The sequence below is a fragment of the Ruditapes philippinarum genome, unplaced genomic scaffold (genome assembly GCF_026571515.1).
Source record: "Ruditapes philippinarum isolate M1 unplaced genomic scaffold, ASM2657151v2 ctg4496_1_1_1_1, whole genome shotgun sequence".
NCBI lineage: Eukaryota > Metazoa > Mollusca > Bivalvia > Venerida > Veneridae > Ruditapes > Ruditapes philippinarum.
In genome coordinates this window covers 13,280-32,205 of record NW_026852564.1, presented here as the reverse complement: position 1 = coordinate 32,205, position 18,926 = coordinate 13,280, and the positions used below count along the sequence as shown (strand labels likewise).

Here is an 18,926-nt window from a genome sequence, read left to right as displayed (position 1 = left end):
CCTTTCCTTTTAAAAGGAAACTTTATTTTTATGTTATGTTTATTCGAGGTGAAATTTATGTAAGGCCACGGCTTTGATTGAATTAAAAAAAATATATCAAAACTCCCCGTAGCAATTACTTCCCCTGATGAGTACAAAACCGTGAATTGCGTTCGCGATTTAGACCGTGCCATTAATTCCGGTAATTTCACAATCTGACAATTACTTCTTTTTATTGAATATCTTTTAACAGAACTGGTAAAAGGCGCTAAGGGTAATGTTTTGAAACTGTCATATAATTTTGACGTACGAAAAAAAATCTTTTGGTTTCTATGAAATAAATAGTTATTATTTTTTTCTCTTTCACTTTTTGTTTATTTGCCCTCAAAATATTTCGACCCAACGTTGTCGTGAAGATACCTGCATGTAGATCACCAGTTCTGCTATTCTAAACGTTTGGATTTCAAGTTATGCATTAAATTTTTAGTTCATACAAATTTCCTTTGACAATTTTGAAAAGAAATCTTTGTATAAAGGATAATATCATTAATGGAAGATAATTATATAGATAAAGATTTATAGGGACCAGATTCCTCATCAAAATGTCTGCAGGCCCATCAGCAGCATGCGTGGGCGACGCCAGGCCTTAAATAATGCCCACGGACACCATACTTGGTATTAAACACCCTAAGCCAACCATTTCCTGATTTGCAAGATTTTTTTACTCCACTATGTTATCTCTAGAAGTAGAATGTTGATTTTCGTCCAGCACACTAACAGGCACAAGTCAAGGAACACTTCCATTGTCATTATTTTCATAAAAATCAATTCCTAACTAATTATATTTAATTCTTTCTAATCAATTTTTGCATTTATTACAAATACACAAAAGTAACGCGCTGTAGAAAAAGTGATCCTTAGCAAATTTTGAGTAGTGTATCATTAAAGGTAATAACAAGACAATGTAATAATTACTTCATATATTTTCTTTTCAGGTGAATCATGAGCTCTGATTGGCAAGGACGCTGGTGTCATGTACAGAAATTTCTTGAAAGAACAGGACCTTTTGCTCACCCTGACTTTGAGCCAAGCACTGAAGTGAGCAATATTTTTTCTATTTTGAAAACAGTTATATTAATTCTTTAATTAATGTGTTGATATTCCTCATGCAGGAGCGGAAATCAGCCTACTATTGATCTTCTTTCTACCTCATAATCTGGGCACTGTAGATTAGAATAGAAAAGAATGGTTTAGTGATGTGTCCTGTCCCACTTAATACCGTCATCGATAGGAATGATATCAATGTATCAATAATATTTTTCTGTCGATCAATATTCATTTTGACTTAATAATTGAATGTCTAGATATTATGAAAATTCACCTAAAATATATGCAGAAGTATATTTTATAGCGGTGATGACAGAAACTGGTCAGCTGAATTCTTGCAAAGGGCATTTATAAACAAGACATATGTATGAAAAGAACATATTTTTTACTGAAAGCATTTGAACAGGTATAATAAAAGATTACAGAAAGTTAGTTCAGTAATTATCGATATATCGGTATATCATCGATATTTGTCGTTTGTCGTCAACGATATTGATATATCGTTGATTTGCTGTACGCTTAATCAATGACAGCTCTAGTTTTATGTGTATTTAGCCAAGAATTGACTGTCTCCGTAGAATGGGCCAAGTTTTGCCTGATCAAACTTACATTATTCAAAATTTTGACTTGAGAAAATGCAAATGATTGACTTGTCAAAAATATGTTTGCATTAATTTTGACAGATTGTTAGGTTAACCATTGTAGAAGCTGTGATAGAAATTTTATTGACTTTCAGACTCTTGGTTTCTTACAAGAAACATGCAAATTACTTATCATAGGAGCAGGAGGTCTTGGATGTGAACTTCTAAAAGATCTGGTATGTTTATGTTTTAATAATTTGAAAAAAAATTATCATTATTTAAAAAAAAAATAAAGTGTCGATTGTCTGTTTTTAGCTCATCTGTTCGATGTCACACTAAGGTTAAGTTTTCGCATGCAAGTGAGTATCTTCAAAACTACCAATGAGAATAGGTTTAAACTTCACACACTTGTTCTCTGTAATTATCTAACATAATGGATACAGGACCAATAACTCTAGTTAGATATTTACAGAGTCAAGCCCCTTTTCTTACTGTCAAGTACTGAGAAAAGTAGAGTGTGCTGTCTTATGGACAGCACCTGTTATTGCTCTAACTTTTTTAGAAAAAGTCATTCAATTCTCTGTTTATTTATGGTAATAAAATAATCATAGTACAATGATGCTAATATAGTCCAGCCAGTAGCAATTAAAAAGTTGTCTTTGGCAATGTTGATGGCTAAGATAAATCATAATATAGTTTTGCACTGTGATTGGACAGAAGAGAAGCCAAAATATTAGCAGAAAGATGGAAAAAGGTCATTGTTTGAAGCAAGAATGGCTTGTCTATATATGAAATTTGGAAACCAAAATGCAGGCAATTAGAGACATACTATCATAGTAAGTATGGTGACTTATAGATCAAGTTTGGTGTATTTTATATGAAGTTTGTATTATTTCAGGCTTTACTTGGTTTCAAGAATATAGACATCATTGACATGGACACAATTGATGTATCTAATCTGAATAGGCAGTTCTTATTTAGGTAAATATGTTATAACATTAATGGTCATAGACAGTGATATGATGGCTAGGTTTGTAAATAAATATATTAAACTTGAGCATTGTTTCTGTTGACAGCTTGTTTTAAAGATAAAATAATAATAAATGCATGAATATATTGTTTATGTTAATAGCAACTGCATGGCAAACTGATTAATTGAAATACTATGACTGTAAAACAAGTTATGTTTGGATAATTCCATGTTTATTCTTGCAATATTCTTGCAATCTTGATAAAACTTTTAAATTTTATTTACGATTGTTGTGTATTATGTAAGCTAAAGAGTTTATTTTCTATTATATACAATTGTATATATTTTAGAGCGAAGGACGTAGGAAGACCAAAAGCTGAAGTTGCAGCAGATTTTATCAATACACGAATACCAGGGGCAAACGTCACACCGTATCCATTTTCTTTTTAATTATTGTATTTTCTCCACCCCCCCCCCCCCCCATTATATTTAATTTTGGAAACTTGCCCTTAAGATGAAATGTAATGATAAATATTTGTGTACATGGGTTGGCAAAGCAGATAGCATGACCATGTTCTGATTTGTATATTGTGGACTATGGCTTCACAGTCTAACAAAACCAATTTAATGGAAATTCTGAAAATGAGATACTCCTTGAGAGGAATGAACACCAAGAAAGTGAATATAGACTGCTTAGTTGAATTGATTCAGACAATGAAAAATTAAAACATCTTTCATCTCGCCTAGTAATGACTTATTCTATCATTTACATGTAGCTTGGTTATATTGGTATAAATGTTGTTTAAGTTATAACTCCTTGACTTGGTGTATCAGTCATTATGCCAAAATACAAGATTATGATGAGTCATTCTACAGAGGTGAGTTGTTGTTTTATTGATTTAAATGTTTGAATATTATTATTTGAACATTCTTGTTTGTCCTGTTTTCTCTGACTGTGTGGTTTAACAGACCACTTCCTTTAGAAACATTGATCTTTCATGTAATGAAGCTTGGTTTAGGAAAGTTGGTGAATGCCGTTTTGTACCTTTAATAATGCATGAAGAAGCACTTGGGATTTTCCACCTATGATAGTAGAATAATAGTGCCAATCTGACTTTAAACCTACTAAAGCAATACATATAGATTCAGTTTTGCGGAATAGTAAGATAATTGAAATGTATCATTCTAAAAAAATGATAGATGTGATTGATTAAGCTCTTTTTTTTTGCAATAAGTTTTAGAATAAGTTTTAGAAAAGGCATACCGTGTGGTATAAATATTGAGTATAAAGTATACATTCAAAGTTACATGCCTTATTATAATCTATTATAAAAAAGGATAAATTATATATTTTCAAAATTAATACAAGGACAAGGAATTTAAAGCAGCACGCCTCCAGATAATTACATGTACATGCTAATTTTCATGAAAATTTTGAAACTGTATTTGAATGTATGATATTGTAAAATAATCAAAAAGAAGCAATTTACAAATTATCAATGTTTTTTACAACCCAAGTAAATTACCAAAAAATTGTAAAAATATGCATAAATAGTCATTACTGTGTTAGTAACGCAGGAGAAATATAGTTGTAAATACTGAAAAAAAATCATTCATTAATTGCACATAACATGTAAAATATTACTTGAATCTGGAATCATTTAATTTATTTTCCTAAAATCTTAGTACATATTTCTCAAATTTGATTTTATTGAAATAGTTTGACTCATTTGGAGGTATGCAGCTTTAAGTTTCTTACGAGTACAATTTCTAATTTCAGGTTTTCATATAGTTGTGTGTGGTTTAGATTCTATTGTAGCCAGAAGATGGATCAATGGAATGTTGGTATGTATATATAGGAACCTACATGAGTTATTATATCATGCCGACTTAATATATTAACTCTTAACCTACTGAATTTTTTAAATGGACTTGACCACCTTCTGTTTTTGGAATTTTGCATTATCAATGTAGGGATATCATGATGAAAAATTAAATTTAGTTAGCCAACTGTATGGAGTCTGGCCAGACTGCACGAATGTGTACAATCGCCTGGCTCTATACTGGTGGCAAAGGCTGATAACTTTCGATTCCAACAGGTAAAGGGAAATCACTATAAGTTATAAGTAAACCAGTTTGTTTTCCTTAAGAAAAAATATGATTGTTTTTATGTGTAATGCAGATATTGTTTTGTTAAAAAGGTAAGCATATAAAAGTATGAGGATATTTCTGTATAGAAGGTAAGCATGTTACAAGGTAAGCATGTTACAGTTCACAAGGTAAGCTTTTTACAGTATGGGGATGTTATTTGTTAACAAGGTAAGCATGTTACAGTATGGGGATGCTATTTGTTCATGAGGTAACCTTTATACAGTATGGGGTGTTATTTGTTTACAAGGTAAGCATTTTACATTATGGGGAAGTTATTTGTTCACAAGGTAAGCTTTATACAGTATGGGGAAGTTATTTGTTCACAAGGTAAGCTTTTGACAGTATGTTGATATTATTTGTTCAGAAGGGAAGTTTTTATACAGTATGGGGAAGTTATTTGTTTACCAGGTAAGCATGTTACAGTATGGGGATGTTATTTATTTTCCAGGTAAGCATGTTATAATATGGGGATGTTATTTGTTTTCCAGGTAAGCATGTAACAATATGGGGATGTTATTTGTTTTCCAGGTAAGCATGTTACACTATGGGGATGTTATTTGTTTTCCAGGTAAGCATGTTACAGTATGGGGATGTTATTTGTTTACCAGGTAAGCATGTTACAGTATGGGGATGTTATTTATTTTCCAGGTAAGCATGTTACAATATGGGGATGTTATTTATTTTCCAGGTAAGCATGTTACAATATGGGGATGTTATTTGTTTTCCAGGTAAGCATGTTACAATATGGGGATGTTATTTGTTTTCCAGGTAAGCATGTTACAATATGGGGATGTTATTTGTTTTCCAGGTAAGCATGTTACAGTATGGGGATGTTATTTGTTTTCCAGGTAAGCATGTTATAATATGGGGATGTTATTTATTTTCCAGGTAAGCATGTTACAATATGGGGATGTTATTTGTTTTCCAGGTAAGCATGTTACAGTATTGGGATCTTATTTATTTTCCAGGTAAGCATGTTACAATATGGGGATGTTATTTGTTTTCCAGGTAAGCATGTTACAATATGGGGATGTTATTTGTTTTCCAGGTAAGCATGTTACAATATGGGGATGTTATTTGTTTTCCAGGTAAGCATGTTACAATATGGGGATGTTATTTGTTTTCCAGGTAAGCATGTTACAGTATTGGGATCTTATTTATTTTCCAGGTAAGCATGTTACAGTATGAAGATGTTATTTATTTTCCAGGTAAGCATGTTACAATATGGGGATGTTATTTGTTTTCCAGGTAAGCATGTTACAATATGGGGATGTTATTTGTTTTCCAGGTAAGCATGTTACAGTATTGGGATCTTATTTATTTTCCAGGTAAGCATGTTACAGTATTGGGATCTTATTTATTTTCCAGGTAAGCATGTTACAGTATGAAGATGGAGAACTTCAACAAGAGAGTCTTATACCGATGGTTGACGGAGGTACAGAGGGATTTAAAGGCAACGCACGTGTAATACTGCCAGGAATGACAGCTTGTGTAGAATGTACGCTTGATTTATATCCACCTCAGGTAATGTGCTTGCACAATGCTTTATTTCAACTATGCAATATCAAAAGTGTAATCTTGATCATAAGAAGTTAGTCTGGACCTGTAATATAATGCTTGACAAGAATTTAATTTATGATATGCATATGTCCGTCATGTAAAACCGTCAATGAATTTTTGATTTTCATAACTTTATGATATGAAAAAGTATTATATCCAGTTTAAACTAAGCTTGTATGGTTGAATAGTCAGGTCTGCTGGCTTAGTATCATATGTTTGCCAATGCTATCTGTTTGAATGCAGCTAGGAATAATGTATTATTTTCGAGCCGCGCAAGCACCTTTGGATTCTTGCATGTGAGAAAGCTATCCAGCTAGCTTATGGAATGTCGGTGGTTCTTCTCTGGTGCCTATTTGTGCATGTAATGCACAGAAGGGGATGTGAGGTCTTCCTCAATTACTGAAGCTGGAAAGTCGCCATATAACCTATACTGTTTTGGTGCAATTTTAAACCCAACAAAAAAAATGTATTATTTTATGTGAGAAAACTTGTCTTGTAAACACGAAGAATATCAGTGGTTCTTCTTGGACCATGTACTGTAAATGGAATAAAGCCTGTAAATGGATTAAAGCATGGATTAGCAATACTCTTCTAGCACCATTTAAAGTGTTAAGTTGTTACTTGACCTTGAAAAACAAGTATGAAAGAACATGAAATAACATATTATGAAAATATTTTCTGCCTTCCCCTTAAATATCAATAAGGCTGATGGGGTATGCTCCCTTGATACTATATTTAGGAAGTAAGATGTTAAGATATTTTTGAGTAACAAGTATCGAAATTAATTAATTATAAATTCAGTTCTGATCAGTTATGGTTTTGGTCAGTGTAGTTTTTTCTAGGTACATGTATTAAATGAGAGAACTCTAAAATATGTTTAACAAGGTCCAAATAATTTACAAGTATATTAGTTTTTGGCATGGCGGCTTAACTAAGTGATTTATATGTCAGCCAAATAATTTAAGGATTGCTGGTCATATGGGTTCAAACCCCATTAGAGGCAAGCCGTTTCCTTGAGCAAGAAATTTTACCCTCGTTGCATAGTACTAGTTGGTTCCAGTAAGGATTTAAATGTAGTTGATAAAATTTATCTTAGTTGATTGTGTTGGAAGCTATAAGCTTATTGAAACACTCTCAAATCTGTTCCTGGAACAAACCAGTACTCAGCAATGAATTGTAAAGTTCCTTGCTCATGGAAACAATGGCTTGCCAATCACGGGGTTTAAACCCACACTGTCAGCAATCCTAGGATAACTAGTCTGATGTGTTAACCACCCAGCCACAGGAAGGATTTGAGAGCATTTCAATATGCTTATAACAAAAAATACAAACTAAAACAATTTTGTTTAAACTATTTAAGTCATTTTAGACATTATGCTGAAAAAGAAAACAATGAAATTATCTGAATTTAACAAAATAGACCATCCCTGAACCAGTTTATAGTAGAACAACTGGCTCTTGAAATAATCTTACCCACTAATTTAAAGATGATGTTATCTAATTGTATACGATTTTACTTCATTTGTTCTTCCAGGTTAATTTCCCACTATGTACTATAGCCCACACCCCAAGATTACCTGAACATTGTATAGAATATGTTAGAATATTACTGTGGCCAAAGGAAGAACCATTTGGAGGTAAGCTGAAAAAAAAGTAATTAGGGGAGATATTGTGTCACTGTAACTTTTTCATATTTTAGTTTGAAATTATTTATATAGATACTATATATGTAGTGTTTGTTAAAATGTATAAACTATATTTTTTTGAAAAAAGACAAACTAGATAATAATATTATGTCATGTATGTGATTCATATATTTGACAGTAAGTCCTAGAAAAGGGGCTTATTTTAAAAAAAAATTCATAGTTTAGTATTCATGTTAATTCTTTTAGATGAAGAACTTTTAGTAACACCATTTATGTGCAAATTTGTATCATTTACTATTCATATACTGTACTCAACTTTTTCACTTGTGTATTCATATACTGTACTTAACTTTTGACTTGTGATCAAGTCACTTAGTTTGAAATACAGGTTGTTAAATAAGGAATGATAGTAAATACCATTTTAATGTAATCATTGAAATATTAGAGGCCTCTGCGGCCAAGTGGGTAATAACTCGCTTCTCTCTGCTGTGGGTTCCAATCCCGCCAAAGCATTTTGATTCTTTCATATGAGGAAACTAAGTACTCCGCTAGCTTACAGAAATTTGGTCTTCCATCTTGTGCTTGAAATGAGGCATGGCCCTGCACCTTAGGTTTTCCCTCACCAATAAAGCTGGAAGGTCGTCAAATGACCTTTACAGTGTCAGTGTAATTTAAAATAAAAGCAAAAAAGTATGTATATAAAGATATTGAATGATTAGTTTTGTGAACAAGTTTGATGGGTAATTTAGCCAGAGCAGATGTGATACTTTGCAATCCTACATCAAACTTGATATAAGTTGCGTATACACCCTGTGATAAAGTAATATCAATTTAATTTTGATCATTATCAGAGGGGGTGGCTATAGACGGAGATGACCCAAAACATATAAAATGGATCATGGAAAAATCTGTAGAAAGAGCAAATGAGTTTAATATTACTGGTATTACATACAGACTTACTCAAGGTAAAATATTTACATTTATTTCTTTCATTTGATATCTTAATTTGATATTTTAATGCTTAAAATATGTGGCATGGAAGTAGATATATATTATGTTTTGATATTGTTCATGTTTGTTTAAAAGTGGAGGCACGTTTTTGCTTAAACTGTCGGCACTACATGTATATACATTTCATTGTATATGACAATAAGAGTAGATGAAAACAATGTGATTGTGCAGGTTAAGAAATTTTTAATAGTGTATTTTGATGCTTTTATCATAACGCCCTTATCCTGCTGAATTTGTGTATGGTAACTGCCAAACTTTGAATTAATATGGATCAGTCTGATTGGAGTTTTAGACAGAGATTTCAATATCAAAATTTAAAATTTTAGCTAACACCAGTATAGAGCTCGGTCAGACTGTAAAGATATGCAGGATTGTCTAGCTCTATACTGCTGGCAAAGGCTGATATTCTTTTGCCTCCAGTGGGTTAAGGGTTTAAAGTGGTGTTATTATTATCAGCATAGTTGTACAACTTAAGTACATGTAAATAGTCTATTATTCTGCTATAATAAAGTTATTTGAGCACTTACTTGAAGAGCATGATTGATAACTATAATGTGTTGAAATCTTTGTACTTAAGTGTTGAAAAAATAAGAACAATTTTGTCATAAATATATTCAGGTGTTGTAAAGAGAATTATACCAGCAGTAGCATCAACTAATGCTGTCATTGCAGGTAAGTGGTAGATCCCTTAAATATTTTAAACCGTATTTTAATAAGTTATTAGTCCCCTACCGGTTTAACCGGAGGGGACTTTAGGTTTACCCTCCGTCCGTCTGTCTGCCTGTCCGTCTGTCTGTCAGTCCGTCAGTCCGTCCGTCCACAAAACTGGATCCCGCGATAACGCAAAAAGTACTGAAAATATTTTTATGAAACTTGATATATGGATAGATGGCAGTATGGAGATTATGCACGTCTTTTTTTTTCTTCCTATGTTGAAAATTCTGGTTGCTATGGAAACAAATAGTCTGAAAATATGGCAAATTTAACACATAAACTGGATCCAGTGATAACTCAAAAAGTACTGAAAATATTTTTATGAAACTTGAAATATGGGTAGATGGCAGTCTGGAGATTATGCACATCTTTTTCTTTTCTTCCTATGTTGAAAATTCTGGTTGCTATGGCAACAAATAGCCTGAATTTCAAGATTTCTGATTTAAATTTTTCAGCTTTTTCACTATATGTTCTTTATTTCTTAAGGTGTTTACTTCAAACTTTAAATATAAGTTTCTGGTCATCAACCACATCATATGTGACAAGGTTTATAACTCTAGCACAAAAAATATCAGTATTACCTCCCTTGAACTTAGATTTTTTAGGGGAAAAAATGTTGTCTTTTTTAAATAACTTCTTTATTTCCTAATGTATCTACTTCAAACTTCATATATATGTTTCTTATTATCACTCGACATTTTTGAGAAGGTTAAATACTCTAGCAAGACTATTTCCAGAATTATGTCCCCCTTGAACTTAGATTTTTTTCGAGAAACTGGTATTTTCACTCCAACTTCTTCATTCCTTATAGGATTTACTTTAAAATCCCACATCGTAATAATATGACAAGGTTGTATAAACATAATTTCCTTACTAAGCATGGAAACTTAACACATTACTGTGATATAGACAAACTTATTAGTCCCCTACCGGTTTACCGGAGGGGACTTTAGGTTTACCCTCGTCCGTCCGTCTGTCCGTCCGTCAGTCCGTCCGTCCACAAAACTGGATCCCGCGATAACTTGAAAAGTACTGAAAATATTTTTATGAAACTTGATATATGGATAGATGGCAGTATGGAGATTATGCACGTCTTTTTCTTTTCTTCCTATGTTGAAAATTCTGGTTGCTATGGCAACAAATAGGCTGAAAATATGGCAAATTTTACACATAAACTGGATCCAGTGATAACGCAAAAAGTACTGGAAATATTTTTATGAAACTTGATATATGGATAGATGGTAGTATGGAGATTATGCACGTCTTTTTCTTTTCTTCCTATGTTGAAAATTCTGGTTGCTATAGCAACAAATAGACTGAAAATATGGCAATTTTTACACATAAACTGGATCCAGTGTTAACGCAAAAAGTAATAGAAATATTTTTATGAAACTTGTAATATGTGTAGATGGCAGTCTGGAGATTATACACATCTTTTTCTTTTCTTCCTATGTTGAAAATTCTGTCTGCTATGGCAACACATAGACTGAAAATATGGTAAATTTTACACATAAACTGAATCCAGTGATAACTCAAAAAGTACTGGAAATATTTTTATGAAACTTGACATGTGGGTAGATGGCAGTCTTGAGATTATGCATGTCTTATCTGTTCTTCCTATTTTGAAATATTTTTATGAAACTTGACATGTGGGTAGATGGCAGTCTTGAGATTATGCATGTCTTATCTGTTCTTCCTATTTTGAAATATTTTTATGAAACTTGACATGTGGGTAGATGGCAGTCTTGAGATTATGCATGTCTTATCTGTTCTTCCTATTTTGAAATATTTTTATGAAACTTGACATGTGGGTAGATGGCAGTCTTGAGATTATGCATGTCTTATCTGTTCTTCCTATTTTGAAAAATATTGGTTGCCTTGGCAACAAATAGGCTTAAAACATGGCAAATATAACAATATTTGTGATTAGTCAAAAAGAGCTGAAACTTTTTATGAAATTGCATCTTAAATTCCAGAGTTATCTCCTCTTTAAGAATTTTGCTTTTTAAAATGTTATATTTTGGTAACAGGGATGTTTCAAATATTAACTTTAGAGTGTCCTTCAGTCCGTCTGTCTGTCTGTTCATAAAAACTTTTTCCTGTGATCACTTTTAAAGAACATTTCCAACAAATTTACTTAAAATAGAGAAAAATTTACACATTAGTGAATGGCCAATGGCCCTTCAGAATGCTGATGGGGTTCTATCCGGTAGGGGACTTATGGATTGCTTGCAATACTATGATAACTGCTTGTTATTTCTGCAAGATTCAATTGACTTTGAGTCTCTGTGTATTTAAATTAAAACTTTTCATGATGAGATAAAGTTAGGTACCTGGTTAATTTTATATGATACTGTATGTGTAGAAATATTCGCGGGCTTCAAATTTTCGCGATTTCCGCGGTGACATTAGATCCTCGAATTCATGTTTAGCGCGAATATTTCTACACCAATAATTTCTTAATAATCATATTTTCGCGCTTCTATAGAACAATGTATATCAGCGTGTGATATGCTTTCACACTTTTTATTTAAATATTTACAGAGTAATTGTGTTTTGTTTTCCAAGTCATCATCATTTAAAATCGTTTATGTTTGTGTTGTTTTTTAATAGTTTGTTCAGAAAAACCAAAACATGATCTGATCACATGTCAAGACGTTTATGACGCAAACTGTGAAAAATTATGTACGTTAACGGGCATTCTTTTGTTTGCTATAATCTGTCCGCTAGACAATGTATTTTTTCTGTACAATAGCGTATTGTTTGACACCTGGTATTGAAAATAACTGTAAACTCCCACGATGATTACAGTAATTTTCCTTTTTTTAATCTGAGTGGTCTACGCGAATTTATGATTTTCGACAGTCACCTCCGCGAATTCAAAATAGCGCGAATATTTGTATAGACCCCCAAAGTAGACCTTTCCGCGAAAATTTGCTTCCGCGAATTTAAATACACATACAGTATACTATATACATGTACAAATGTATATAAATATAAATTGTCCATATGCAGGAAGTCTGATTCTTCTATGTGATGATGCTATCTAGCAAGCTTATGGAAAGTTGGTGGTTCTATTCAGGTGACTGCTTGTGTCTAAAATATTATATATATAATATTGCACATAAGGAGCGCCTGAAGTCTTCCTTGACAGCTTAGCTAGCTTAGTAAGACTGTCAGTGGTTCCACTTGGGTGCCTGTTCATGCCTTAAATAATGTACAAAAGGGCACCTGAGTCTGTGTGATGTTAAACCCAAAACAAACAAACAAAAATCTACAGTGTTAACCATGTTTGTTTATTATTTCAGCTGCTTGTGCAACAGAAGTTTTCAAAATAGCAACAAGGTAATTTAGTTGAATGTATGACCTACATAAGCATTATTGTCCAATCAGATCTATTAATGTATGTTATATTACATAATTTAGATCTTGCAAAAAAGGATTTAATCTGGAGATGTAAAGAATTCCATTTGTGAGATACTTTGATAAAAATAATTACAGTACTGATAAAGTGTATTAAACTATGCATTCAACATATTTAATTCTGCTGTTTTATGCAATCTTAGGGGTAACCATTTTCTATAGAATTAAAACATTTCAACTTTCCATATTGCTAAAATATTGAAGTGGTAGGGTGACTGAGTGACTTTCATGCCAGACTTGTGGTCTAAGGCTTGCTGGTCGTGTGGGTTCAAACCTTGTCAGGGGCAAGCTGTTGTTTCCATGAGCAAGAAACTTTACACTCATTGCTTAGTACTGGTTGGTCCCAGGAACAGATGCGGGAATGTTTCTATAAGCTTATAGCTTTAGTATAAAAACTATAAACTAAAATATCATTGTATTTCATTAGATGCTGTTAAATATGACAAGGTATCGACTATCTAAAAAAAAGCTTCAGGGCAATTAATTGTTTAAATTTTATTTGAGAAATATTAAAATTTATTTAATTTTACCCATGAAATATGTGCAATATCAGTCAAATATATTTCATGTTTTTTAAAAATAAATATGAAATATAAATATGAAAGTGGGTGGAGTCAAAACTCATATTTATTTTAAGGCTAGTGAAAATATGTGGCATTTTATCATATTTCATGAAAATATATTCCATATTTCACTCAAACAAAAAAATGTCCTCTTGATATTTACATTACACTGGCAGCCTGTTATAAGACTCAAGTTTGGGTCCAAGGTCATAAATAGTAATATTTTTGAGGTTCTGATATATAATGTTCAACTCAAGATCTGATTGTTGACACACCTACCTGTGGGTGAATAAACATCCTTTGAAACAAGAAGAGTTGTTTATAAATCAAGTGTATCTTATGTATAATATAAATTTTGCAGCTGCTGCATGCCATTAAACAATTACATGAATTTCAACGACACAGAAGGAATTTATACTTACACATTTGAAGCTGAAAGAAAGGTATGAATTATCCAAGATAAATAAGTTTCTGTCCAACTTTTTTATAACCTGCGCGCTACGACTTAGGAATGATAAAACTTTATCTTTTTAAAACTCATTAACACTATGAATCTTCATTGATGCTATGGGGACTTTTATTGTATGTTTTTGAATGGAATTTGTAATGAAATAACAGCACATGGTGAACTTAAAAAAAAATAAAGTCACTAAATCTAGCTGAAATTTTCAATGATTTTTGTTTAACCAGTGGAATATTAATTATTATTTTGCTCTTTTTTTTATGTCAATCACTGAAAAAGAGTTTTGTGTTAAATATTTACTTTAAAATGTACATTGTATTACAGTTTTGAATTTCTAAAGTTAAGGCTATGCTAAGTCTGTAATCATGTATATCATCACCTTAGTACAGTAACAGACCAACTCATATCAAATTTAATATGAGTTAACATGTTATTGCACTAAGGTGTCAAAATTTCTGATATATGTGCACTAGTTTCTTATTTTATGATTTATGAATGATGATGTATATTTTTAATTTTTTATACCAGGATGATTGTATGGCATGTAGTAAGATACCAAAATCACTTACCTTCTCAGAGTCTGACAAACTACAAGATATAATATCTTTCCTACAAGAGAGCGCAGAATAGTAAGCTATTTATGTACAGTCACTTGTAACCTCGCACTGCCCTCGTCACACTGCTGGGTAATAATGGGGACTTGGCCTCATAAAGGACCTACATTGTGAGGACATTCAAGTCCTCACTAATACAAGCTCCCTCACAATGCGAGATTTGATATTTCTACAATGTGAGATTTGATATTTCTCAGGCCATTTTAGTGCCAAAACAAAACTATTACATCCTCTCCTGCTTATTTCCCTTATTTCCAACCCTTTCTACAGGAGGTGTTGGCAGTAACTTGGCAGGGGTACAGTGGAATATTGCTAGCACCGATAACAGTTTTGCTGTGCCAGAAGTATATAGGCAATATAGTCTGGCCTTAGTGTCAGGGTTTTCATTATTGCCAGATTGGTAATCCATTTCATCGGTAGAAATGCTGTTTAAATCGGTTGTATTTTCAGCTTGTAGATTTAAATATCCCCCTTGACCCTTGGTCAAATCAGTGGTTGTGTGCCTCAGATAAAAGTGAAAACCCTGAGTGTTCTGGTAGCAGATTTACTGTAGTACATGTATTAAAACATTACAAGATGATGAATTTAATATTTCCTTATTAAACTCATGGCAATACATTTTGTAGGGTACTGAGGCATACACTTAAAAGTGAATAGATGGGTTTAAGTTTGTAAAATATTACACTTCTGTTCAAATTAAATAAATTAATGATCAATATTGCATATTCTAATATAGTGAAAAAGTCTTTTGACCTATAAACAAGTAACATGACTTGCTAAATTTTCAGTCAGATGAAATCCCCAGGATTGACAGCAAATGTGGGCGGGAAGAACAAAACATTATATATGCCAACAGTTAAATCTATTGAAGAAAAAACAAGGGAAAACTTAAAGAAAACTCTTGGAGGTGAGTTAAACATTTGGCTTGGCTCATAAAGTGGACTGAGAACATGTAATGACTGAGCCTTTGTAAAGATAGCATAGTGGGTTCAAATCCTGCTAGAGGCTGTCATATAGGAAATCAGGTGAATCTACTCCCGTGCCAGTATTAATGCACATATATATTTTACAAATTTTGTACATAGTGTAGTCTCTTCATTATTATAATCTTTGGTCTTAATTCCCATTCCTTGCTGATACAGTTTTTGAAAATGTTTATGAATTTAGTAGTTATTACAAATAATTTTTTCCTGCCCACATGTAATATTGTATTTTTCATTCAGTTTGTCTTCTTTGCTTAAAACAGCACGTCTCCAGATTCATGTTAATTTTCATGAAATTTAAAAGTAAAATTGAGAGGCGAACAAAGAAACTGAAAGTAATTCACACATTGCAGTCGGCACTTTCAATCCATGTAAATTACAAGAGGTAAAAAGTAGCCCATACTGCATTAGTTAAACAGTACAAATACAATGATCAATGCTGCAAAATCAGCCTTCTATCACACTTACTTGAATCTTTTTACCTTTCTTAAAATCTTAGTAAATTTTCCTCAAGTTTGATTTTCTTGAAATATTTTTGCTCATCTGGTGGCATGCAGCTTGAAATCCTGTATGTGATGAAATACAGAAACTCATAAAAATGCCCAAAATGGCAAAATTGAAACTGTTTAGATTAATAATTAACCATTGCAAGATAATGTTCTCAACAGCTTCAACTTTGTTAACATAGGAAAGAATACTATTTTATTTGTATCACATGTTTAACAGAGATAACTTAAGTTTTTATCAAGAAAATTGCTATTTAACTTGGATTTTGCTTTTGCTTAAGCTTATATGTTAAAAATATACCACCAGCAATACATTCACCATTTATTCTGATTTCAGATCTTGGTATAGTAAACGGACAGGAGCTTTACGTAGCTGATCCTACCACACCCATGACAGTAACGTTTAAACTTAGTCTCGGCTCAAATATGGAATAAATCTTAAAATTGTATTGCTGACCTGTTGCAAGTTGCAGTCACGTTATCTCTACAGTATAAATCATGAAAGTATCAAAATCTGATGAATGAGAAGAACCCTTGAATTCTACTTAATATGAACATGCTTGTAAAGGAATTGATAATCTGTTCAGTGAGATCACAGGGGTGTCGGTGGCCTGAGAGTTTATGGTCATTTACTTTATAACACTTGCCCCACACTGCTGTGGGTTTGAATCCTGCTTTGTGTTTCCGATTCATACATGTGAGGAAGGTTATAGCTAATGGAAGGGTTCTCACTAGGACTTTAAAACATGGAGTCCATGGACTCCCAACCCTTAAAAAGTTGGGAGTCCAAAAGCGCGTCGCAATTAATGTTTACAGATTAGTCATTCAATGTTCCCAATAGCATTGCTGATATTTTGAATCTTCATGGGACTCCAAAGTTTATAGTTATTCAAAAGAAACTCTGAAATACATAGTATAATTATTGTTTTGTTGTTAATATTGAATTAAAATATTGTTGAAATATTAATTATGAAATTATTTCATTATAATGCATCAACACAGGGAAATCGTTTGTTTTTTTTTTCACTTTTATACCAAATCAAATTTTATTCTGGTTAAATAAGTCCACTCTAAAGACAAAAAGTTTATATTTGTGAAAAAAAACGTAAATGTATACAGTACAGTATAGGCAGCGTTTAGCGGAATGAATAGGAAAATCGTGTACAGCTTCACACAGTGTGTAAGAGATTCATCCGATCGACAATTATTTTAGCAAATATCTTCAAAAGGGGGCAAATTGGAGATCGATATTTAAAGATTTAATGTTGATTAAATAATAAAGAAACAATTCAGTCGCATGTTTGGCTTGGAAACCGAGAATTTTTGCGAAATTTTAGGGTTTCTGGCGAACGTGAAATCGCCGATGTTCGGGATAGAATCTAAATATCAAAGAAAAGCGTATGTGTATTTTGGTTTGTTGTCCTGGCATTTCGGCACAATATATTAAATTCTTAATACTCTTATATAAAGTTTTTGCAGGAATGAAACTAAAGCAAAATTGTGCCCAGAAAATGCCGAAAATATTCGACAATCATTCAAAAAATTACACTCATTTGTAATTTGAGAAAACAATCTTTACAGTAAACTTGCGGCGTAAATAGTCGATAATTTTATCCTTTTGTCGGTAAAATTTGCTAATTTCCAATCAACTGTTGATCAAAGATATAAAATTATCACGCGTGTTATATCTGGTAATTACATGTACTGTACAGCGCGTGTATACATTAGTCTGATCACTATTAATAGCGTGATAATGATCGGAAGCGTTATCGCTGATTGGCTAATCGCTTCACGGGTCGATGTGCATAGGACCGCCTACCTATAGACTGACACGCGCTGACGCATTTTGTGTATTTGTGGTTGTAGACAATCGGTAATGTTTATGCGTCCCCAGGCAAAATTAAGCGTACGTGGAATCCTTGCTCTGAAATATTTGCGTCCATCTGTAATAAACATGCGTACCGGGACGCCGAAATAAGCGTCCCCGAGAACCCTGAATTTTTTATTATGTCAGTGGTTCTTCCTGGACCAGTAAAGCTGGAAAGTCACCATATGACCTTACCTCAGATAGTGTTGGTGTGATTTAAAAAACAACCAAAATAAATATTAAGAATAGTTTCTCATTTACTAATACTGTTATTTAATCCTGTCATGCTAAATTTGTACAATGCATTAACAGACTTGTCAGGTGTAAATTTTTTATTGTTCGTTTATTTAAAAGAAATCGATGTTGAAGAAAGCTGAATTTAAGTAGCTCATAGTAATGAGTATAGATACAGACTAGCTTGACACTGTATTTGGTGGCTTAGGCAAATTATATTGCCATTAGCATTTAATAAGAGTAAAACGTTAGCCCTTACCACACTAAAAACATGTATTTTAGATTTATGGGCGTGACTGTCCATCAGTTAAGACAAATTTTTGAAAATTTCAATACATGCACTTTCTGAACTGTGCAGACCATGAACTAACAGCACCATTGTGTTAACTGATCTTTGTCTGCACTGGTTGCAGTTATTCTCAGTTGCTGCCAGCAGGCTAAGAGTTAATTCATTTTCACATATCACTTGTATTGTAATATACTTGAGGTACACCTGCTGCTTCAGATTTTTCCTATCACTCACGTCTTTTTCATGTTTATAAGGTTGCAAGTAG

At 32.6% G+C, this 18,926-nt stretch overlaps 1 protein-coding gene across 2 annotated transcripts; it reads left to right on the top strand.

Moving 5' to 3' along the window:
- Positions 1-118: 118 nt before the first annotated feature.
- Positions 119-17,010, top strand: LOC132717107 (NEDD8-activating enzyme E1 catalytic subunit-like). Of its 2 annotated transcripts, none has more exons than XM_060700505.1 (16): positions 119-181; positions 975-1,077; positions 1,823-1,903; positions 2,566-2,648; positions 2,988-3,068; positions 3,472-3,515; positions 4,418-4,482; positions 6,157-6,312; positions 7,883-7,985; positions 8,846-8,959; positions 9,624-9,677; positions 13,028-13,064; positions 14,067-14,148; positions 14,697-14,797; positions 15,571-15,689; positions 16,609-17,010. In XM_060700505.1, exons 2-16 carry the CDS (start codon positions 982-984, stop codon positions 16,704-16,706), a joined length of 1,314 nt encoding a protein of 437 aa, XP_060556488.1. In that variant the 5' UTR covers positions 119-181; positions 975-981; the 3' UTR covers positions 16,707-17,010. The 2 variants fall into 2 exon arrangements, with proteins under 2 accessions (XP_060556488.1, XP_060556497.1); XM_060700514.1 differs by lacking the exon at positions 119-181 and adding an exon at positions 229-253.
- Positions 17,011-18,926: the final 1,916 nt, after the last annotated feature.